Here is a 25176-nt window from a genome sequence, read left to right as displayed (position 1 = left end):
CACATTATATAGGTATTAGACAATTATGGTACAGAATGAGTGGCAAACTATTAACCAATCATTATGGTTTACCATACATTTAGCTTATTTGCATTAACCAATCAACCAAATCCTTTCCAGTGATTGACAACACATATAGTCACATGATTTTCCCCTTTCTGGCCCCTTTCCAACCCTTTTTCCCTCTGTGGTTTTCTTTAACCTGTTTACTCAAAATCATTTTATTTCAATGATGTAAAACCACAGAAATATAAAACTAATTCTCAGAGACCACCTCTCAGAATTTAAAATACACATCATACAGCAATCACACAATACATACACACAAAACATATATTTTCAAGTTGGAAAAGAAAGTTATTTCTTAAACTTCAGATTTAAACAAAGTCTAATACTTACAATCTATATACTTTCAAAACTCTGTGTGTGTGTGTATGTCATTTTGCCTTTGACATTTTGCCTCTGATTCGTTACTCCGCGAAAACCAGACGCAAATACGCCGAGATTTTTACCATTTCGCTATCGATTTTACTTTTACATTTGTAAATCCACTTCTCATTAAATTTAGTCATTTTTCTGTACACATTTTTCATAAAATCCTTCACCCCCCCACTCAGTCATTTTTTCGCCTCCCGCTGGCCATCTTCTCATCGCGTGCCCCGCGCGACGATAACGGCTGCTACCGCCCGGCTCTCCTCCACTTCCCCCCACCCCACCCCCCCGGCCCGGCCCGGCTCTGTCACTCTGGCGGAAGCCACAGATCGGCTGGTCCCCCCGCAAGCTCACTCGGGATCACGCCCGCCCGCCCACTCCACCCTCCCCCCCCTCCCCTCCCCGTACTCAGGGTCTGAAGCACCGAGGATGCAAGGCCATGGAGCTGAGGCTCACTCTGAGGCCGCCGGCTGCTGGGCAGCCCTACCCCTCTGCGGGAACAGACCTAACGGGTCGGCACTTGGTCTAGTCCTAATTAAAACACAATACACTTCACAAACAATTTCCCTACTTCATAGTTAAAATACAGTTACTTATGGATTAAATATGAGTTTTGCCCCATTCTTACAAAGTGGTAAGGACTTAAGTTATTTCTACAATCCCCAACCACACAAAGGCCACTAATTGTCACACTTGATTGATTATAATTGCTTCTTCCCAAGCTCGGGTGTAGTTTCATTCTGAATTACAACCTCCCCCTTCTATCTCTGGACGAAAGGAATGTAAGGCCTCCTCACTAATAGCATTCCACACAGCAAATGGAAGATTATCAAAACAGAGTTACTTTTTCAGTTTTCTATAAACATAAGAAACCACCCTTATACAAAGGTCACACAATCATCACCTGTGCCTTATCTCGTATCTCAACATAAATACATTCAAACAGCACAAACCAGATCACAGACTATTATCTAGCCTTGGTGCGCACGACCCAATATAGACAACCATAAATCCCCTTTATGGTACACCCGAGCTCAAAGATGTGCCATAATGAAAGGACACATGATGCTCATGGCCTGAGAAGAAACCCATCAATAACCTATACTCTAAACACCAAACTAAACCAATACAACTTCTGACAGCGTTATAGCTGCTTCAAAGCAAACAAAGCTATGCCTATCCAGATCAACATCTCCATGTTATGATAAGCCATCTGTTCTCCTATATGTGTGTGTTCTTTATTTCTTTGTGGGGCCATGTATTTCTGAAAACCTCAGCTCCAAGTCCTTCTCTTGCATCTTAACATAAGTTCCTCACACAAAAGTTATCATCTGAGCAATTCTATTGTATAATATTTCCTCACACCCTGCTTGAAGTGGTATGAAACTGCACTTGAGTTTGGTGGACTTGCACCCTGCTTGAAGTGGTATGAAACTGCACTTGAATTTGGTGGCCTTACACCCTGCTTGAAGTGGTATGAAACTGCACTTGAATTTGGTGGCCTTGCACCCTGCTTGAAGTGGTATGAAACTGCACTTGAATTCGGTGGCCCTGCACCCTGCTTGAAGTGGTCGGAAACAGCACTTGAATTCGGTGGCCTTGCACCCTGCTTGAAGTGGTATGAAACTGCACTTGAATTTGTTGGGTTTGCACCCTGCTTGAAGTGGCTGGAAACTGCACTTGAGTTTGGTGGCCTTGCACCTGTTAAACTAAGTTCTTTTGTCAGTCCAATTCAAGAAAACTTGATTCAAACCATTGCTGCTAAAATCAATTCTTTATTCTGACAGTGCTGGATAATTCTTTAAACCTTCTAGAGCTAGAAACTATGGGGCAGGACGAAAGAAGTACTTCTTTGGTACAAACGTAACACATTATATAGGTATTAGACAATTATGGTACAGAATGAGTGGCAAACTATTAACCAATCATTATGGTTTACCATACATTTAGCTTATTTGCATTAACCAATCAACCAAATCCTTTCCAGTGATTGACAACACATATAGTCACATGATTTTCCCCTTTCTGGCCCCTTTCCAACCCTTTTTCCCTCTGTGGTTTTCTTTAACCTGTTTACTCAAAATCATTTTATTTCAATGATGTAAAACCACAGAAATATAAAACTAATTCTCAGAGACCACCTCTCAGAATTTAAAATACACATCATACAGCAATCACACAATACATACACACAAAACATATATTTTCAAGTTGGAAAAGAAAGTTATTTCTTAAACTTCAGATTTAAACAAAGTCTAATACTTACAATCTATATACTTTCAAAACTCTGTGTGTGTGTGTATGTCATTTTGCCTTTGACATTTTGCCTCTGATTCGTTACTCCGCGAAAACCAGACGCAAAAACGCCGAGATTTTTACCATTTCGCTATCGATTTTACTTTTACATTTGTAAATCCACTTCTCATTAAATTTAGTCATTTTTCTGTACACATTTTTCATAAAATCCTTCACCCCCCCACTCAGTCATTTTTTCGCCTCCCGCTGGCCATCTTCTCATCGCGTGCCCCGCGCGACGATAACGGCTGCTACCGCCCGGCTCTCCTCCACTTCCCCCCACCCCACCCCCCCGGCCCGGCCCGGCTCTGTCACTCTGGCGGAAGCCACAGATCGGCTGGTCCCCCCGCAAGCTCACTCGGGATCACGCCCGCCCGCCCACTCCACCCTCCCCCCCTCCCCGTACTCAGGGTCTGAAGCACCGAGGATGCAAGGCCATGGAGCTGAGGCTCACTCTGAGGCCGCCGGCTGCTGGGCAGCCCTACCCCTCTGCGGGAACAGACCTAACGGGTCGGCACTTGGTCTAGTCCTAATTAAAACACAATACACTTCACAAACAATTTCCCTACTTCATAGTTAAAATACAGTTACTTATGGATTAAATATGAGTTTTGCCCCATTCTTACAAAGTGGTAAGGACTTAAGTTATTTCTACAATCCCCAACCACACAAAGGCCACTAATTGTCACACTTGATTGATTATAATTGCTTCTTCCCACCCTGCTTGAAGTGGTAGGAAACTGCACTTGAATTTGGTGGCCTTGCACCCTGCTTTAAGTGGTAGGAAACTGCACCTGAATTTGGTGGCCTTGCACCCTGCTTGAAGTGGTAAGAAACTGCACTTGAAGTTGGTGGCCTTGCACCCTGCTTGAAATGGTAAGAAACTGCATTTGAATTTGGTGGCCTTGCACCATTTGCGATGTCGTTCGTACTGTACTGCTAGTCCGATCTCCGTGGCAAGGATTTTCCCAGTGAAAAATTTTCAAAACTCGGCGTGCTTTATACCCGGGTGATCACGCTCAAATGACGCTCAAATGACGCGCCCATGACGTACGGGCAGCGCGCGGCGACACATGGTTACGGACGCTGACACACGGTGAAGCATAATAAAGTAGCATAGACAATGTTCGTGCGTCACCATGCATAACCATGCGTCACCACGCGTTACACGTACATCATCAGTATGTCAGCAAGCGCAAGGGATACGTAACGCAGGTGTTGCGTGAGGATTTTGATCCATATCCTGGGGAGACAGGGAAGCACCGCGCGTCACTGCATGCGTCACCATGCCTCACCACGCATCACGACTCGACAACCTATTTTTTAGGCTGTCGCGTAAATTACGCGCAAATGTCGCCCAAGTGGGACAGGCTCTTCAGTATAAAAAAAATAGTAGTCAGTTTATTTTTCAAAATTGTGCAATAAATTACACATTTGAATAGGAAATATGAACTGTGGGATTCATTTAGAGACATTTGACATGTTTGATCAACATTTTTCAATAGCTTGCTGGTAAGGATATATCAAGCTTCCTTTAAAGAACAATCCAGTTTTTACTCCATTGATCAAGTGCGCATTAGCTGAACAAGCAATTACAATAAAGTACTGGATAGAATGGGTAAACTGTCTTCACATGAAAACACATTCTGCTTTTTTGAACAGTTAAGAATGCACTCATTGTCTCATAAAAATATTGTAATTAATTGACAAAACTGAAGTTGATGAGAAAATAGTGGACCATTTTGAACATAGACATCTGCAGGAACAACCCTCCATTTGGCTGGTGCAGGCTTGGCTAGTTTGGCTTGCTGACAATTCGCCAAACATGCCCTCTTTAATATAGAATATCAAGCAAGGAACTATTGTGAAAATGTGAACTGTTGTGAATGTTGTAGAGAAATGTTGGAGGTGGATTGTGAGAAAACAAATGGGGAAAGTTTTCCAAATTAACCTTTCATTAGTTCAGATGAATGGATCTAAATCATTATTTGTTTCTTTTTCCACAGGTATTGTCCGACCTGTTGAATATTTCCATCAATTTCTGTTTTTATTACTTTTATAATTGGATGCCTAGTGCTGGCTATCCTGGCCTGCCTTCAGAATTGAAGCCCCTAAATGTACTTTACTTTTTCCGAAATTAAATATGTTCAGTAATTTCATGATACAGGTTGCATGTCTTGACAATTGGATGTAGACCAAATCTCAAATCATTCTCCAAGACATTAAGACTCAAGAAAAATAATGCAAGTCTCCACCTACCCAGGCCCAGGTTTTGTGTTCAAAAGTCCATGCCTTCATTATAAACTTTAGAAGGCCTATGATTATTGCCTTTAATGTTTTTATATCTTCTTCTACTTCTTCTTCTTCTTCTTGCGTATGGCGTGCACAGCCTAAAATTGTAGGACAACTTGTTCTATTTGATCTTATTTGATTGTGCACGCCACGTTAATTGCATTCGTCGAAACAGGGTGGACCACTTGAAGGTTGCAATCTCCCACCACATGTTTTTATATGATGCTTAGCAACAAATATCTTTGGAATTTGGTACTTTGCAATGATTCATATTATGAAAAGAAATGTCAGAATATTTGGAACCTATATTCGGATACTGATTTTCTGATCCAAATTTAAACAAATCTGATGTAGGCATGAAATACCTTCTGAAATAATAAGTTTAAAGATTTCCATGTTTAATTATGCTAGGAGCTGGAATTAAAGCATGAGCACCAGCAGAAAATCCTGAAAAGAAAAACTGAAGAGATTACCCATCTGAAGAAAAGAATTACTCACATATTAGTACACAGGAGCAGCAGGTATGCTTTCCTATATTATGTTTAGACTTTTGACTTTAGAGATACAGCCTGGAAACAAGCCATTTGGCACACTGAGTCCACACCGACCAGCGATCACCTCATACACTAGCACTCTCCTACACACTCGGGACAATTTACAATTTACAGAAGCCAATTAACTTACATACCTGGACAACTTTGGAGTGTGGGAGGAAACATGAGCATCCAGAGAAAATCCACGCAGTCACAGGGAGAACGTACAAACTCCATACAGACAGCACCCATAATCAGGATTGAACCCAGGTCTCTTGTGCTGTCAGGCAGCAACACGACCGTTGCGTCTCTGTGCCTCCCGTTTCTTCTCAATAATTTTTTTTACCTCTCCTGTAGACCAAAATCAACTCCTGATATGTTTTTGTTTGAATTACATTACTATTTTGACATACACACAATGTTGCAAGTTAATACAGGCAGCAGATTTTCTAACGCTGCCATTTTTCTTTTGTACCTTGATATATATTTATTATTTATTTGTTTTTATTTTTAGAGGATTGATGAGCAACGTAAATGGTTGGATGAGGAAGTGGAGAAGGTTCTGCACCAAAGACAAGTTTTAGCTGAGTTAGAAGAGGATTTGAGAAAAAGGGAAGTTATTGTAGACAAAAAGGAGGCACTATTGCAGGAGAAAAGCCAATTAGAAATCAAAAAGTTGCGTTCCAGCCAGGTAAGAATGTATGTTCCAGCTAACTTATTATATTTGGGATCTCTCTGTATAAACTGGTGAGAAACGGGATGGAAATATGGTTTTCTCCATAATGAGAATATTTTGCAAGAAAATAATATACTCATTATGGAGAAAACCATATTTCCATCCCAAACGAAACATTTCAGATCTGTAGTTGCAGGTAAAAAATTAACTCAGCTGCTAAAAGGTTACAAAAACTTCAGAGCTCTTTTTTGTACCTTTTCTCTTTTTTACTACGGTATTTTCTATATGATATCATACATACATTTATGGAGGACTAGACTAAGTGGGACCCGTTGGGTCCCTGTCATATGGGAGGCCTGGTCCCCCAACGCAACCCGTTCCCCAACGCAATATTCCACCACTCACCTGTTCCCCCCCCCAATGCAATATTGCACTACTCACACATAGGCCCCAACTACGTAGGCACGGCTCATTTTCCCCAATCCACAGCACTCCCCCCCCCCCTCCTCTTCACCCTCCTTCTTTCCCCTCTCCTCCCCAATCCCTCCCTCACCTCTCCCTCCTCTCCTTTCCCCTATCCTTAGTCACTCCCTCCCTCCCTCCATAACTCCTCTCCCCTCCCTACCCCCCACCTATCCCTTTACCCCCTACTCCTAGCCTCCCCCTATCTCCCCCCGCTATCCCTCCTGACCCCCTCAGCCCTCCTCTCCCTCTATTCCCCACTCCCTACCTCCCCCACTCCCCCTCCTCTCCCTCTATTCCCCCTACTCCCCCTCTATTCCCCCTCCTCCCCCACTCTCCTCACCTCCTCCACTTCCCCCTCCCTACCCTTCCTCTACCTCAATCCACCCACTCTTCCTCCTCCCCTCCCCAGGATCTTTCCCCTCTCCGCCTCCCCTCCCCCAATTCCTCCCTCATCTCTCCTTTCCTCTCCCTCCCCCCATCCATAAAAGGCAGCATCTGCAGTTCCTTCCACCATTGTTAGCTGTGGTTTAGATCCAGTTGACTTGACAATTGCACCAGATTGCATCGTGCGCGTGCGCGCGTGTGTGTGTGCGTGCGTGTGTGCGTGACGATAGACAAGTTACTGTGAGGAGGGGCGAGAGGAGTTTGTGAGTGAGGTAGGAGAGGCCTCCGCCGGTGGGGCAGGAAGGGACGTCGCCATCCCGGCCGTGGCATTGACTGACAGGAGAAGAGACCAATCTGCGTGGTGCTGACTGAAGGAATATGCACGCGTACGGTTTTTGAGATTTTTAAACCACAATAACGTTTACAGTATACCACCGATCGGAACAAAATTTGTTGCATTTGCTGCACAGAAGAACGGCGAGTGAACCGGCGAAAAACCGTAGCGCTATCGCGTACCTTTTTTGCGCAAATAGAAATATCGCGCAAACCGGAAGAGTTTTGGTTATGTATAGAAGATAGATTGGCTCATGCTACACAAATACCATGAGGTGGAACATTTGTGTCTTGTGCCACTATGCCATGTTTTGTTTTGCGCAATCATTCTTAATTGTGCAATTTGTAAGGCCAAGAGCAAAGGTTTTGCCCAGAAAGAGTGGTAAATCAGTAGATGGGTTATTTCAGCTTGTTTTTGCAGATCAGGAGAACTATAGCAATGACCAAGGAATATATTATCTACCTATATTTGGTCTGAAGGATAACTACTGTTGATCAGAAGACATCTTGTTCTTTTTGGTGTTTTGAAATAAAATCCATAAAGCCTCAGCAAACACATTATGTTACTACCTAATATATCTGATAAAGCAAATGGACCAAGAAATTTAAGACTCTTTTGAATAGTTGTGTATGATTAATTATGTACTTACTATTTTGAAACGCAGTTAATTCCGTTCTATAATGGTTCCATAATGTGGATTGGGTTTAACACGTTATAGAAACATAGAAAAATAGGTGCAGGAGTAGGCCATTCGGCCCTTCGAGCTTGCACCGCCCTTCAATATGATCATGGCTGATCATCCAAAATCAGTACCCCGTTCCTGCTTTTTCCCCCATCAAGAATGATCCATTCTTTCACCATATGTCAGTCCCGCCACCCCGGGAATTAACTTGATGAACCTATGCTGCACTCCCTCAATAGCAAGAATGTCCTTCCTCAAATTAGGAGACCAAAATTGCACGCAATATTCCAGGGGTGGTCTCTCCAGGGCCCTGTACAACTGCAGTAGGACCTCCTTGCGCCTATACTCAAATCCTCTCGCTATGAAGACCAACATACCATTTGCTTTCTTCATTGCCTGCTGTATCTGCCTGCTTACTTTCAGTGACTGATGTACAAGGGCACCCAGGTCTTGTTGCACCCCCCCTTTTCCTAATCTGACACCATTCAGATAATAATCTGCCTTCTTGTTCTTGCCACCAAAGTGGATAACCTCACATTTATTCACATTCTACTGCATCTGCCATGCATCTGCCCACTCACCCAACATATCCAGTTCACCCTGCAGCCTCATAGCATTCTCCTCACATCTCATACTGCCACCCAGTTTTGTGTCATCCGCAAACTTGGAGATGCTATATTTAATTCCTTTGTCTAAATCGTTATTATAGATTGTAAATAACGGGTCCCAGCACTGAGCCTTGTGGCACCCAATTAGTCACTGCCTGCCATTCTGAAAAAGACCCGTTAATTCCTACTTTTTGCTTCCTGTCTGCCTACCAGTTCTCTATCCATGTCGATACCCTACCCCCAACTCCATGTGCTATGATTTTGCACACTAATCACTTGTGTGGGACCTTGTCAAAGGCTTTTTGAAAGTCCAGATACACCACATCCACCAGCTCTCCCTTATCCATTCTACTTGTTACATCCTCAAATAATTCCAGATTAGTCAACCATGATTTCCCCTTCATAAATCCATGCTGACTTTGACCGATCCTTTCACTGCTTTCCAAACGCACTGCTATTACATCTTTAATAATCAACTCATGCAACTTTCCCACTACCGATGTAAGGCTAACTGGTCTATAATTCCCAGGTTTTTTTTTCTCTCCCTCTTTTCTTAAAAAGTGGACTTACATTAGCTACCCTCCAGTCCACAGGAACTGGTCCAGAGCCTGTAGAACATTGGGAAATGATCACCGATTACTAGGGCTACCTCCTTGAGTACTATGGGATGCAGACCATCAGGCCCTGGGGATTTATCTGCCTTCAGTCCCAACAGTTTACCTAACACCATTTCCTGACTAATGTGGATTCCATTCATTTCTTCCCTCCCACTAGATCCTCGATCCCCTAGTATTTCTGGGATGAATCAACGATCACTATTTGTACTAGGCTGGCTGAAGTGGTTATCACACGATTTTGGTCAGGAACTAGAAAACTACATAAAAATTAATTTGGAAATTGACAAGCAGAAAAAAAGCAGAAAGGAAAAAAAAGTTACATACATAGATACATAGACAATAGGTGCAGGAATAGGCCATTCGGCCCTTCGAGCCAGCACCGCCATTCAATGTGATCATGGCTGATCATGCACAATCAGTACCCCGTTCCTGCCTTCTCCCCATACCCCTTGATTCCACTAGCCCTAAGAGCTCTCTCTAACTCTCTTTTGAATGCATCCAGTGAATCGGCCTCCACTGCCTTCTTAGGCAGAGAATTCCACAAATTCACAACTCTCTGTGTGAAAAAGTTTTTCCTCATCTCAGTTCCAAATAATAATAATAATAATAATAATAATAATAATAATATCTTTTTTGTCATTGCACGTCAGTGCAACGAGATTTAGTATGCAGTTCCAACCGATGAAAAAGAAAAGTAAAATAAATAAATAAGCTGTGTGTCGTGACCATCCGAGGTAGACAGTCCAGGGGGGGTGGGGGGCACTCAGCAAGGCCGGTTCAGAGCCGCTATAGCTCTTGGAATAAAGCTGTTTCTGAGTCTGGAGGTTCGGGCGTAGAAGGCCTTGTAACGTCTGCCGAAGGGAAGTAGTTCGAACAGACCGTTACAGGGGTGTGATGAGTCTTTATGGATGCTGACGGCCTTCCTGAGGCACCGTGTGTGGTAGATGCCCTCCAAGGCTGGTAGCTCTGTCCCAATGATCCTCTGCGCTCTGTGGACGACGCGCTGAAGAGCTCTCCTCTCCGCCTCCGTGCAGCTGAGATACCACACAGAGATGCCATACGTTAATATGCTCTCTGTGGTGCAGCGGTAAAACGTTGTCAGCAGCTGTTGGGGCAGACCAGTCTTTTTTAATGTCCTCAGGAAGAACAGTCGTTGCTGTGCCTTCTTGACCAGCGCAGCGGTGTTGGTGGACCATGTGAGGTCCTCAGAAATGTGAGTGCCCAGAAACTTAAAGCTGGACACCCTCTCCACACTTTCCCCGTAAATGGAGATTCGGGCGTATTCTCCATTATGGGACCTCCTGAAGTCAATAATCAGCTCCTTGGTCTTGGAGGCGTTTAGTGACAAGTTGTTTTTACGTGTGCACCAGTCCGCCAGGTTCTGCACCTCCGCCCTGTATTTTGTTTCATCACCGTTGGTGATCAGCCCAATCACTGTTGTGTCGTCTGCAAACTTCACGATGGTGTTGGTGTCGAATGCAGGAACACAGTCGTGAGTGAAGAGGGAGTAGAGCATGGGGCTTAGTACACAGCCCTGTGGTGTGCCGGTGCTCAGGGTGATAGTGGAGGACAGGTGCGGGCCCAGTCTCACTGCCTGCGGTCGCTCCGTCAGAAAGTTCAGGATCCAATCGCATATCGGCGAGCTGAGGCCTAGCTGGTGGAGTTTGGTGGTGAGCTTGGTGGGGATGACCGTATTGAATGCAGAGCTATAGTCAACGAAGAGCATCCTCACGTACGTGCCCTGTCTGTTCAGGTGAGTCAGGACAGTGTGAAGAGCCAGAGAGATGGCATCCTCTGTTGATCTATTTGCCCTGTATGCAAATTGATGAGAGTCCAGTGAGGCAGGGATGCTGGATTTGATATGGGAGAGGACCAGCCTTTCGAAGCACTTCATTGGGATTGGAGTTAAAGCAACCGGGCGGTAGTCGTGGCCTACCCCTTATTCTTAATCTGTGCCCCCTGGTTCTGGACTCCCCCAACATTGGGAACATGTTTCCTGCATCGAGCGTGTCCAATCCCTTCATAACTTTATATGTTTCAATAAGATTCCCTCTCAGCCTTCTAAATTCCAGTGAATACAAGCCCAGTCGATCCATTCTTTCATCATATGACAGTCCCGTCATCCCGGGAATTAACCTAGTGAACCTACGCTGCACTCCCTCAACAGCAAGAATATCCTTCCTCAAATTAGGAGACCAAAACTGCACACAATACTCCAGGTGTGGTCTCACCAGGGCCCTGTACAACTGCAGAAGGACCTCTTTGCTCCTATACTCAACTTTTCTCGTTATGAAGGCCAACATGCCATTAGCTTTCTTCACTGCCTTTTGTACCTGTATGCTTACTTTCAGTGACTGATGCTTTAGAACACCTAGGTCTCTTTGTAATTGAGGGGAGAAAGCTGTGTCCATTACATTTCAGTGTAGTAATCAGACGCCATTGTCCCTGAAGAACACAGCTGCCACTTTAACCACAGGTTACCATTGAAATTTACAAGCAATCGCTTCTAATGACACTTGTGCAATGAAACTCTGTTAAACAATGTAACACACAGTCTTTCATATTTTTAACTTGCAGAAATAAAATCAAATTATTGCTGTCAAAAAAAAACTTTATTTGTGCAAATCCTGTGGGAAAAATAACTGCTATTGTGAGCCTGAAACTCTAGCCACTAACCCACTTTACCCCTTTGACACATTTTTTTTCAATAAAACTATTTTCTACAACGTAAATTTTCTTGGGAATTATCATATTATGTCAGAACCTGAAAAAAAGCTCAGAATTAAATACTAATCCAGTCATTGTTTTATCTCATTTGAATTACGTTATAATTTTATAACACATAGACTAAATTGCATAAAATGAATAATTTTGTGATTGAAGTTTTGCATATCTTGGTTATAACACTGTAAGAAATTAACATTTGATCATTTCTTTTCAGGCTTTGAACAAAGATATTTTTAATGTATCTACTCGTTTAAAGACAATAGAAAAAGAATTATCAGACAAGAGTTTTCAACTTCAAAATAGTACCATAGAAGAAAGTAAAACCATCTCTGAAGAGATACAAATACTTCAACAGGAACGAATTCAGCTTCTGAAAAGAAGGCATTGTCTGGATGAGAAACTAGAGCTAGGGAATGTTCTTTCACCTGAGGTATAATAATAATTTTTTTTGGGGTGATTTTCAGAGTTATTACTGAGATCTTAAATAATAGAGATTTTGTGACTACATTGATGTCAGTACCAGAATTGAAGATTGAACTTGTGTCAATAGACAATAGGTGCGGGAGAAGGCCTTTCGGCCCTTCGAGCCAGCACCAGCATTCACTGTGATCATGGCTGATCATCCACAATCAGTACCCCGTTCCTGCCTTCTTCCCATATCCCTTGACTCCACTATCTTTAAGATCTCTATCTAACTCTCTCTTGAAAGCATCCAGTGAATTGGCCTCCACTGCCTTCTGAGGCAGAGAATTACACAGATTCACAACTCTCTCGATGAAAAAGCTTTTCCTCATGTCCGTTCTAAATGGCCTACCTCTTATTCTTAAACTGTTTTTGGAGTCCCCCTATATCCTGCCTCTAGCGTTTCCAATCTTATATGTTTCAATAAAATCCCCTCTCATCCTTCTAAATTCCAGTGTATACAAGTCCAGTCGTTCCATTCTTTCAACATATGACAGTCCCGCCATCCGGGAATTAACCTCAAGAGCAAGAATGCCCTTCCTCAAATTTGGAGACCAAATCTGCACTCAATATTCCAGGTGTGGTTTCACTAGGGCCCTGTACAACTGCAGAAGGACCTCTTTGCTCCTATACTCTTGTTATGAAGTCCAACATGCCATTAGGGTTCATCACTGCCTGCTGTACCTGCATGCTTACTTTCAGTGACTAATGAACAAGCACACCTAGATCTCGTTATACTTCCCCCTTTCCTAACTTGACACCATTCAGATAATAATCTGCCTTCCTGTTCTTGCCACCAAAGTGGATAACCTCACATTTATCCACATTAAACTGCATCTGCCATGCATCTGCCCACTCACTCAACCTGTCCAAGTCACCCTGCATCCTCATAGCATCCTCCTCACAGTTCACACTGCCACCCAGCTTTATGTAATCTACAAATTTGCTAATGTTACTTTTAATCCCTTCATCTAAATCGTTAATGTATATTGTCAATTGCTGCGGTGCCAGCACCGAGCCTTGCACACACACACACATACACACACACAAAACACACACACACACACACACACACACACACACACACACACACACACACACACACACACACACACACACACACACACACACACACACACACACACACACACACACACACACACACACACACACAAGGCTTCGGCCGTGGTCCCTGTGGACGGTAACATCGGGAGCTGACCTGGTTGGTGACCGACTCCGAACACCAGCAACAGCAGCTTCGTCCGCCCCGAATCGTGGGGCTTGAATGGTGTTCTGACGGTGTTCTTCTTGTCAAGGTGATCCAGAGCTAAATATAATGCAAGGGAGATGGCGTTCACTATAGATATGCGTTTTCTGAACACAAATTGCAAGGGGTCTAGATTGTCTGAAGAATTGGTGCAGATATGGGCTGCAGATGTGAACATAGAAATATATAATTGACAAAAAAGACAAAATATTTGGAGCTGTAAAATGTTTAATTTAGTGTAAGTACATTATTAATTAGCCACTGTTTCTATTATAAATTGTGAACTTTTTTAACTCAATATGAAATAACTGGTATGAGAAAGAACTTTTTCTCTTGAAATGTAAAAAAAAAAAAAAAATCATAAAAGGCCTCCTCCACTTGATTATTTATGGTTCTTTTGTTATTGTGTGATGTGCAAGAAAGAGCAAGTTCCGTAATTTGAGAAGCATTGGATTTAGTTTAGTTTAGAGATACTTAATAAAGTGGAAACAGGCCCTTTGACCCACTGAGCCCGCGCTGACCAGCGATCACCCGTACACTAGTTATATCCTGCACACTGGCAAACAATTTACAGAAGTCAATTATCCGACAAACCTGTAAGTCTTTGCAATGTGGGAGAAAAACCGGAGCACCTGGTAGAAACCCATGCAGTCACAGTGAGAATGTACAAACACCTTACAGACAGCACCCATAGTCTGGATCGAACCCAGGCCTTCGGTGCTGTAATGCAGCAACTCTGCTGCAATGCCGCCTTTAGTTTAGAGACACAGCGAGGAAACAGGTCCTTCGGCGAACCGAGTCCAAGCCGACCAACGACCCCCGCACACACTAGGAACAATTAACATTTTTGCTGAAGCCAATTAGTCTACAAACCCATACATCTTTGGAGTGTGGGAGGAAACCGGAACTCCTGGAGAAAACCCACACGGTCACGGGGAGAACATACAAATTATTTGTACTTTAGTGCAAAAATTTTTAAATAGCTCAAAAATTGTAGGTTAACACACATTTTAGTAACCTAATCATCTATAATGAGGAATTGAGGATGAAATTATGAAATGCTACTGTGCAGAATCAGACTCATTGCCAGTACTGACTCTTTGAATGATCTATCCAATTAATCTCACTTCCCTATTCTTCCTGTAACTGGAATTTTTTACCTTTTCAGCAACGTATAATTTCCGTTGAAATTTGCAAACAAACTATTTCCAGGAGATGTTCAGAATTTGAGATCTATGATAATGCCAGAAGTGAGGCCAACATACATAAATGATTTAATCACATCTATTTTGTTTCTCAGGAGGAGCGAGTACTACTCCAATTAGATGAAGGTATTGAAGCAGTGGATGCTGCTATAGAATACAAAAATGAAATAATTCACAATCGCCAGCATTCAATGAAAGCCTCAGACAGTAACCTTTCCCAAAATGAGGAGAATATGATGTTTAAACTAGGTGCTTTGTCGGCTGCTGAGACAAGAGTTCTTCTCTGCAGATATTTTAATAAGGTATGGCCTTACTTTTCACAATACATAATCTTAAAACATAGTTAGACACAAAATGCTGGAGTAACTCCAGCGGGACAGGCAAGCATCTCTGGATAGAAGAAATGGGTCGAGGTTGAAAAAGGGTTTCGACCCGAAACGTCACCCATTCCTTCTATTCAGAGATGCTGCGTATCCTGCCAGCATTTTCTCCAGCAGTACTCCAACACTTTGTCTTATGTTCAGTGTAAACCAGCATCTGCAGTTCATTCCTAGACAAACTATAGTTTATATATAATATAATGTGATTCACTGATTATGAAAATTATTTCATTTATTTTGTCATTTTGTTTCATGTGATGGAAAGGTAGAATGTAAAAAAGGTAATGAAAAGCAGAATCAAGTAAATTTAGCGTAGCACAATTCTCCTAACTCTGAAAAATATTTTATTTAAAAGAAGTAATTCATCAGTGTAAAATTATTCTGTTTGAATCTTGGCAATTTTTGAAATGAAATGTTTACATCACAGCTATTGTATATCGTCATTGCATTGTGGTGGTTTATGGTCACAGTGTTAAACATGTTGCACTGCAGAGCTTGATTGATTGAAAGATACAGCAAGGATTATTTTGTTATTGTACCATGTGGAAGAAAGAGCCAGTACCGTAATTTGTGAAGCATAACAAAGCATTGAATTTGGTTTAGTTTAGAGATAAAGTGTGGAAACAGGTCCTTCAGCCCACCGAGTATGTGCTGACCAGCAATCACCCATACACTAGTTCTATCCTACACATTAGGGGTAATTTACAGAGGCCAATTAATCTATAAACCAACACGTCTTTGGAATGTGGGAGGAAACTGCAGAACCCGGACGAAACCCACACAGTCACAGGAAGAATGCGCAAACTCCACACAGACAGCAATCAAGGTCAGGATCAAACCCAGGTTTCTGGTGCTGTGAGACAACGGCTCTACCAACTCTGCTACTGTACTGGATTTATAATGCAATATTGGCCAAATGCTACTTTATCAAAAGTGGGACCGTGAATTAGAATGCTAAACTAAGATTTGATCTGCTATTCCTCCAGTTCATGTGATTGTTAAAGATAACATGTGCATAAGATGTTTTTTGTTTATGAAAGAACTGCAGATGCTGGAAAAATCGAAGGTAGACAAAAATGCTGGAGGAACTCAGCGGGTGAGGCAACATCTATGGAGAGAAGGAATAGGCGACGTTTCGGGTCGAGACCCTTCTTCAGACTGAAGAATTTTATCTCATCCATTTATCTCATCCAATTATCTCATCCAATAACACACTGAAAAATTGGTCCTTAATTGTGTTCATTCTGAGATTTGTTCTGAGCAAATTGGCTTCCTTTTTTCCCAGTGCTAAAATCATCAGTGCTAAAATAAGATGCAAACCTTGTTGTCAAAATATTGTTGTCAAAAACTAAACAATTAACATTGATGTTTAGCTAAAGCTTATAATGTTTTAATTTTGACAGGTGATTAGCCTGCGTGAAATTGAACGCAACTTGCAGGTTCAATGTGCAGAAATGTCCGAGAAAGTAACTGAACACGAGAACATGGTCCATGAATTAGAATCTGCAGTGGAGCGTTTGTCAATGGAGATAGATCGACGACTGACAATGCAACAGAAGGAACATGAACAGAAAATGCAGCTGGTGTTGCAGTATTTTAAAGGTAATCGATCCTTGCTGTTAAATGTTAACATTATACTCATAGCATCTATGTGGACTTGTAAGCAAGCAGTGCATAATTACAGTTCTCATATTTCCCGACATGTTTCTACATGTTTTGTTAGAATTAATTGATTTTATTTGCTACTACTCATTTAATCAGATATTATGGTCTTTTACCTTTTCTTCCATTATCCATGAGGAAACCTCTTGCTCTGCCTTTCAGATATTGTCTTTCTTTCTTCTGTTTTTCCCCTTGTAACTCTAGTTTGCCTCTGTCTATCTTTGCATACAATTCAACCTTTTATGTTTTTCACGAGACAGGCTGCATTCAAGTCAGAAGCTGGGTAAATGTGGTGCTACACCCATGTCTTGTACTCCAACAGTAACTTTTGTTTCTGCTTAGAATAAAGGGGAGGCCATTTAAGACTGAGGTGAGAAAAAAAAATTTCTCGCAGAGAGTTGTGAATTTGTGGAATTCCCTGGCACAGAGGGCAGTGGAGGCCAAATCACCAGATGGATTTAAGAGAGAGTTAGATAGAGCTCTAAGGGCTAGTGGAATCAAGGGATATGGGGAGAAGGCAGGCACGGGTTATTGATTGGGGACGATCAGCCATGATCACAATGAATGGCAGTGCTGGCTCGAAGGGCCGAATGGCCTCCTCCTGCACCTATTTTCTATGTCTCTATGCTAATTCTTAGCTCCTTTGTGAATCTTTGTCTTTTCCCCAATGAACTTGTACCTTTCTTGTGAATTTGCAAGAGTGGGCTTTGCTCTCATTGCAAGCTTCTTGCTCTCTCAGAATCTGGTATGACCTTTCTAACATTTAACTTCATTATTTTTCTAATTTCTTCACTTCAACTAAAGGGCAATCAATGAAGAATCCTCTTCATCCAAACATTCTACTCCCTGCCCTCTCTGATTCTTGCATGGAGGTTTTGTTTGTTTTCAAGTGTCCATATTTTGTTTAACAGAACAGTAACTCGAATACTGAAAGTTATTTTCTCTGCATTTCCCTATATTATGCATTTTTCTTTACCCTCTTTCTCCACATAATGATAAATTGTGTAATATTTATGCTACTAAATAACCACTTCCAGATTGAGGGAATCTAACCACCTACCCCTCACATTCAATGGCATTATCATAAATTTCCCATTTATCTTGCATCCAGGGGAGAGGTCATAATTGACCAGTCATAAAACTGGTACAAGAGAAAGTCCAATACAGGCTCACTTCCTGATGAAGTATTTTTCACTGTTGTTGTGTTCAATAAATCACCGGATTCAGACAACAGAGTTTGATTCACTAGGTATTTTATTACACTACCAAATAAGGCACATATGTAGGCGTATCCCTGTAGGCACTCGCAAACCCCGAGTAAACAGCAAACGCTGCAAGATGGTCTTTTTCTTGATCACCTAGTCACCGTTCGCGACACAGTTCAAGGCTGGCTCCCTCTTCCGAAAGGTCGCCCGACCCCATCCTTTATGGCATTTCTTATCTGAACAGAACATGCCACTACCCCCTCCCCGAGCCAAACATAATACAATCAATACAATCAGTTTTATTCGTCACATTGCACATAAAGTGCAAGTGAAATGAATTTGTCAGCAGCGGTACAATGATAAAGAACACACAATACACAATAAAAATTTAACACAAACATCCACCACAGCATTCATCACTGTGGTGGAAGGCACAAAATTTGGCCAGTCCTCCTCCATTTCCCCCCGTGGTCGGGACCAGAGTTCAGAGTCAGTCCAGGATCGGCTCTTCCCCACCGGAGACCGCGGCTTTAGGTTGGTGTAGGCCGCAGGCCGGCGGTCGAAGATTTAAAGGGTCCGCCGCAGCCAGAAACACCGCAGACCGCAGGCCTGGCGGTCGAAGCTCCCCTCTAGGGGTGATGGTAAGTCCACGCCGGGTCCGTGGTAGAAGTTGGCCACGGGCCGGCGGTGGAAGCTCCTTCTTCTCCCGGGTCCCCCACAAGGGATCCCGGGCTGCGGACGCCGCGCCAGCTGAAACTCTGCAGACCGCGGCTTCAGGCTGCCGGCTGCCGCAGGCCAGCGAAACAGAGCACTCCTCTCCGGCGAGCCCCAGCGAGGGCTCGCCCGCTCCACGCCGAGAGTCCACGCTGCGCCCGCCGCTGAAGCCCCGGGCGCGTCTCCGGGAAAGGCCGCCCGATCCTCGTTGTTAGGCCACGGGGGAGGCGACCTGGAAAAAGTCGCCTCTCCATGGAGGAGGCGACCGAAGCGGTTTCCCCCTCACCCCCCCACACCACCCCCCACATAAAACATACAAAGAAACACAAAAAACATACTTTAAAACATACTAAAAAAACAAAAAAAGTTGGAAAAAAACGGACAAGCTGCTGACAGAGCGCCGGCTTGCAGCGCCCCCACCAACCAATCCCCCCTTGTCTGTAACGTTTCTGCACTGCTCGCGGCAGGGGGTGCAGGTGGTCTACCCAACTATTGCTGTTGTGTTTTGCTCGACAACATTACACTTTCCCATGAGAAGAGTCAGACTTGTGTGATAAGAGTCAGATTTCCCAGATTGTGCACAGGTGCAAGGGGTCATCTCTGGGAGACAGTGCGTTTGAATCTTGTTTTTGAAGGGTATGGAATGCAGCGCTGAAATTGTCTGTTTAACCCTTACACTACAACTATTTATAAGATACAGGTAAAGAGTATGATGGAATACTCACCAATTTCCTGCAACACTTAAGAAGCTTGACACAGTTCGGAACAAAGCCACCAGTTTGGCAGCCTGTTCAGAATCCACATACGTCAGGCTTTGTTCATAGACTATCCAGTTGTCATAGTGTGCAGCATGTAGAAAATAGTCTTTATCAACAACATGTTTCAATCTCTGCCCTCTAGCACCTAGAAAGATGAGAGGAGTAGATAAATCAGAATATCAACAATTATAAACTCCCCACCAAACAACACATCCTTTTTTAGAAATATATTCCTATCGTTATTCCTTTAAGACCAACACCTGGAATTGTGTACCTAACAACACGGGGAGTTCTTCTCGAGAAGAGCTGCAAATGTTCCTGAAGGAATGTGTTAGAATTTGTACTCCTGTTGCTTTCCTGATACCAGGTATACTTGGAATAACATATGGATGACAAGAAATTATTGTTAATTTAAAACTATGGACCTAGATGTTGGAGAATGCTTTTTGTAAGGCGTGAACCATCATTATAATAGTGGCTTGTGTTGAAGCCCTCAGCGAATGTGCATTTTCAGAGTTATAAATGAAGTGCCTTCTACCATAGTTGGGGAGTCCTGGTGTTCCAGAAACCTATTTAGACCTAGGAGCATCAGCAATGGATGTGTGTTCAGAGAGGTTTTACTGGAAGGGTGACTGTTGAGTGTGGAAAAAAGTCTATTGGTGCCTCACTGATAAATGGGCTAGGTTTCCAAAGTGCTTATGGATCGCTAGGTTCTGTTAGGTTGAGAGCTTGGGGCTGCAGAGGCTGGGAATTGTGGACAAACTGTAATGGGCAATTAAGAATCACGAGCAGAATTAACATCTCAGTGGCCCGGGGGGGCACAGTGACGCACCTTGGAGAGCTGCTGCCTCACAGAAACTGGGGTTTGATCCTGACATTGGGTGCTGTCTATGTGGAGTTTGCACTTTCTCCCACATCCTAAATATGTGTGAGTTTGTAGGTTAATTGCCCTAGTCTTTAGGAGTGGATGAGAAACTGGAATAACATAGAACAAGTGTGAATCGGTGATGAGTGGTCAGTGTGAACTTGGTGGGCTGAAGGGTCTGTTTCCATGCTGTGTCTATAAACCAAATCTCAGGAGATAGGGTGTGGATCAGATAGTGAGTTTGGAGTTAGAGACATCAGTGGTAGTTTGTAGGTGTATGGTCAGGAGCCTGACTGAGGAGAGTGGAATGGTGGAGTGTGAGGAATCAGAGTGGGAGATTTAGTTCCATGTATAGTTAAGAAGTATCTTATGTGGAATCCCATTCCAGCATCATTAATACATTATGAAAGTTTCAGGGTGTCAGTTAATTGTCGCTCACAAAACAATATCGCACAACGTTCTGCAAGGAACATTGCAAGCACAATGACAGCATTTGATCATCTCAGAGATTGAACACAAGCAGAAACACCAAATCAAATTTACATACTTAAGTTAAACATGGCAAAGAATATCTCAACTGGCATTTTATGCCCTACTGATCCACATTGGATCCAATTGCACTGAAAGAAAAGTAAGATACTAAATACTAAAGCTAGATAATTATTAATATATCTGTGCATTGCAGTCAAATGATTAAATGAATAAAATGCTCAACCTCAAAATAAAATATTTGTATTTTAATTATGGCCTTTCATGGCCTCAAGTCATCACAAAGTAATCCACAGAGACAGGAATATTTTGGAGGATTAGTCACTACTGCAATGTAACTGGGAGTAAAATGAAATGGGTCGAGGGAGACCTGGGGTGGGGGAGGGTTGGTGGCTGGTACAGATGCAGATGAGGGAGGCAGAAGGGGGAATCAGGTCTATGGAGAATAAAGGAGGATGTGTGTGGGTGGGGGGGGGGGGGGGGTTGTAATGCAGGATCTGGACTTCATTCATTGTGGGCATCTTTGTCATTCGACTGATGTGCAACTGCTACCACACATGGAACGAACGCACATAGATACATTTTCCATTCCCTAAAACATAGCACAGCACAGGATGTTTGTTCCTGTGAATCAATTTGAAGTACTTGCACAATTTTTGAAATTAATGTTAAATTAGATATAATTTTCTTTTCTTTTTTCAGAGAATACTGGTGAAGGCTCTGCAGATGACATTAAGGCATATGAGTCAAAAATTCAAGAGCTGGAAAAAGACTTGTACTTTTATAAAAAAACAAGCAGAGAACTGAAAAAGAAACTGCGTGAATTGGCTGAATCACAGCAACAGAATCAGCAAGTGGCAGCTTCAAGAAGTAAGTAACTGAAATGTTTTTATTCATATTCAAATTGATTTTTATAAGCTCTTTTTATTTTTATTTTCTTCACCTAAATGCTTTCTCTTCACATACAACCAATTGAGTGAGTTACTGGCTTGTAGGCTTCCTCTAGATTGCTGGAGGATTGCTGGAGATGAATAAATATTACCAATGAATATATGTCTCTCAAACCCCTTTAAAAAAAAAAAACCTTTTGCCTCTTTATAATGGTATTTAGATTCTGCTTGATGATTCTGCATGATAACAAAATCAGAGGTTTCTGAGCATTTTAGAATTAGATATTGCAAAAGGTGTGGATTTAAAAGAAAACTTTGATCTTACGATGACGACAATAGTTAAATTGGCCCATGTTGATGTTTATCCTCTCTGTCATTAACTATCCTGATCTCATTTGGATGCTCAGTTCTCACATCATTTTATTTCTTTATCAGCCATCTAGCTAATTAATTCATCAACATTCTCAGTCTGGAAGATTCGGCTGGGTTGGAGGAGTTGTGGCAAGGGACATGGGAGTAGAGGACAAAGAGTTCTGCCCTGCAGTATTGTGGCCATCTGTGCCAATATGGTTACTGAACATCCCAAAAGTTGATCTGGAGATATGTGAGGCAAAAAGGAGGAACAAAAATTCAGACCTAAAGACAGAATATCATAGCCATATAGATAATAGATACAGGGAACACCTCTTAATTTTCACAGATGGATCAAAGGATCCAATAGCTGAAACAACAGGGGCGGCTGTGGTAGTCCAGGGGATGAATGTTGAGCTTTACAAAAGAACAAACAACTATTTGACAGTATATACAGTGGAACTGTACGCTATTTTGATGGCAGTTCAGTGGATGGAACAGGTGCAACCATGTAAAGTAGTAATATGTAGCGACTCATTATCTGCAATCCAGAGTATTGGGTCTGGTGCATCCCATAGGCGGCCTGACTTAGTTTATGAAATCCTGCTACTATTAAGCCAAGTGACAAGGAGGGGCAGTGACGTGACTTTGTTGTGGGTCCCAGCACACATTGGTGTTCTAGGAAATGAAAAGGTGGATAAATTGGCAAAGGAGGCTGTTGTAGTGGCCTGGTCGAGGTCAGGAAAAGACCGGACACCAGGCGGATTCTAAAGAAGCTTTTTAATGGTAGCAGTACGAGAACACACACACGACACCCTGATCTCAGCCCCTGGGGAGTCGACAGGAAACCCCGTATCTCCGCCCCTGGGGAGTCGTCAGGAAACCCCGTATCTCCGCCCCTGGGGAGTCGTCAGGAAACCCCGTGGCAGACCAACGCCCCTGTCCCTCAATCGGCGAGGGGGATGATCCAAGGAGTGGCCTACCCCACAGGGACCGCCACAGGACCCCCCCCAAGTACCCGAGGTACGAAACGGACAGGAGGGCGTACACGGCGGCCAGCCCGGGTGCACACAACGCTCGGCCCTGGAACAGGCGCCTGGTCAACAAGTGCGGGGGACGAAGTAGCCAGAGGAGGAGGTACCCTAGACAGGGGCCGCCCTCGCTTTCGGGGCAGCGCTACCAGCGCCGGCCGATCGATATCGATATGTGCTGGCTTCAACCGCGCAACTGAAACAGTCTCACGCCGACCCCCAATGTCCAGGACGAAAGTCGACGAGCCATGTTCCAAGACCCGGAAGTGACCTACGTACGGCCGCTGTAGAGGTGTCCGATGTGCATCCCTGCGCAGAAAAACAAACTGGCAGTTCTCCAGAGCAGAGGGAACGTGCGGACGGAAGGACCCATGACGAGACGTGGGCACCGGCGCCAGCTTGCCCACCGTCTGCCGAAGACGTTGCAGAGCGTCCGAAGGCTGCTCCACCTGGCCACGTGCCGGCGGGATGAACTCCCCGGGCACCGTTAACGGAGACCCATACACCAACTCGGCGGAGGAGGAGGCCAAGTCCTCCTTGGGTGCGGTGCGTATCCCCAGCAAAACCCACGGTAGAGCGTCTACCCAGTCTGGGTCAGTGAGCCGCGCCCTCAGGGCACCCTTAAGCTGCCGGTGAAACCGCTCCACTAGGCCGTTCGACTGCGGGTGGTACGCCGTCGTGTGGTGCAGACGAACACCCAGGAGGCGTGCCATGGCCGACCACAGCTCTGACGTGAACTGAGGCCCCCGGTCGGACGTTATGTCCAGTGGAACACCGAACCGGGCGATCCAGTGCGCCAGCAATGCTCGAGCACAGGTGGTTGTTGTGGAATTCTGTAGCGGAATGGCTTCAGGCCACCGCGTGAAGCGGTCCACAACGGTGAATAGGTACGTCATGCCCTGGGACGACGGCAGCGGCCCCACGATGTCCACATGAATGTGGTCAAAACGTTTATGAGGAATGGGGAACTCCTGCAATGGCGCGTGCACATGTCGTTGCACCTTGGCAGTCTGGCACGGGATGCAAGTGCGCGCCCAATGTCCAACCTCCTTCCGCAGCCCGTGCCACATGAAGCGGGAGGCTACCAGGGCTACTGTCGCCCTGATGGAGGGATGTGCAAGTCCATGGAGCACGTCAAACACCCTGCGCCGCCAGGCGATGGGAACGATGGGTCGCGGAACTCCAGAGGAGACATCGCACAGCAGCGTGGTACCCCCAGGGCCACAGACAACGTCCTCCAACTGCAGGCCCGAGACCGCCGTACGGTAGGCGACCATCTCCTCGTCGGCAAGCTGAGCGGCTGCCAGGGCGGAATAGCTGATCCCCTCATCGACTTGGAGAACCGTGTGGACTGCAGGTCTTGATAAGGCATCGGCCACCCTGTTAAATTTGCCCTCAATGAACCGGATGGAGGTAGTGTACTCGGACACATACGCCAACTGCCTCTGCTGCCGGGCAGACCACGGGTCTGATACCTTGGCGAACGCGAAGGTCAGTGGCTTGTGGTCCGTGAATGCAGTGAATGGTCTCCCCTCCAGAAAATACCGGAAATGACGTACGGCGAGATACAGGGCAAGGAGCTCACGGTCGAAGGCGCTGTAACGACGCTGAGGACCACTGAGATGCCTGCTGAAGAAGGCAAGTGGCCGCCAGGAACCCTCAACGAGCTGCTCCAACACTGCCCCAACCGCAACCTCAGAAGCATCCACCGTCAAGGCGGTCGTGGCGTCCTCTCATGGGTGGACGAGCATTGTGGCATCAGCCAGTGCCTCCTTAGCCCTCTCAAATGCCACTGTTGCTTCCACGGACCAATCAACCTCCCTGCGATGACCAGCAATCAGGTGGAAAAGCG

General features: G+C 44.2%; 1 protein-coding gene across 1 annotated transcript in view; it reads left to right on the top strand.

The window, feature by feature from the left end:
* Window positions 1-25176, top strand: part of kif27 (kinesin family member 27) — an 81264-nt gene that overhangs the window by 50143 nt on the left and 5945 nt on the right. Inside the window, 7 exon segments of the mRNA XM_033017640.1 lie at window positions 5431-5503; window positions 5506-5540; window positions 6067-6243; window positions 12260-12475; window positions 15075-15281; window positions 16763-16961; window positions 21755-21922. Coding sequence (XP_032873531.1) covers window positions 5431-5503; window positions 5506-5540; window positions 6067-6243; window positions 12260-12475; window positions 15075-15281; window positions 16763-16961; window positions 21755-21922 — 1075 coding nt within the window.

Source organism: Amblyraja radiata, chromosome 3 (assembly GCF_010909765.2).
Source record: "Amblyraja radiata isolate CabotCenter1 chromosome 3, sAmbRad1.1.pri, whole genome shotgun sequence".
NCBI classification, from domain to species: Eukaryota; Metazoa; Chordata; class Chondrichthyes; order Rajiformes; family Rajidae; genus Amblyraja; species Amblyraja radiata.
Note: the sequence above shows the minus strand (reverse complement) of the source record. Positions and strands in the feature narration are given on the sequence as shown.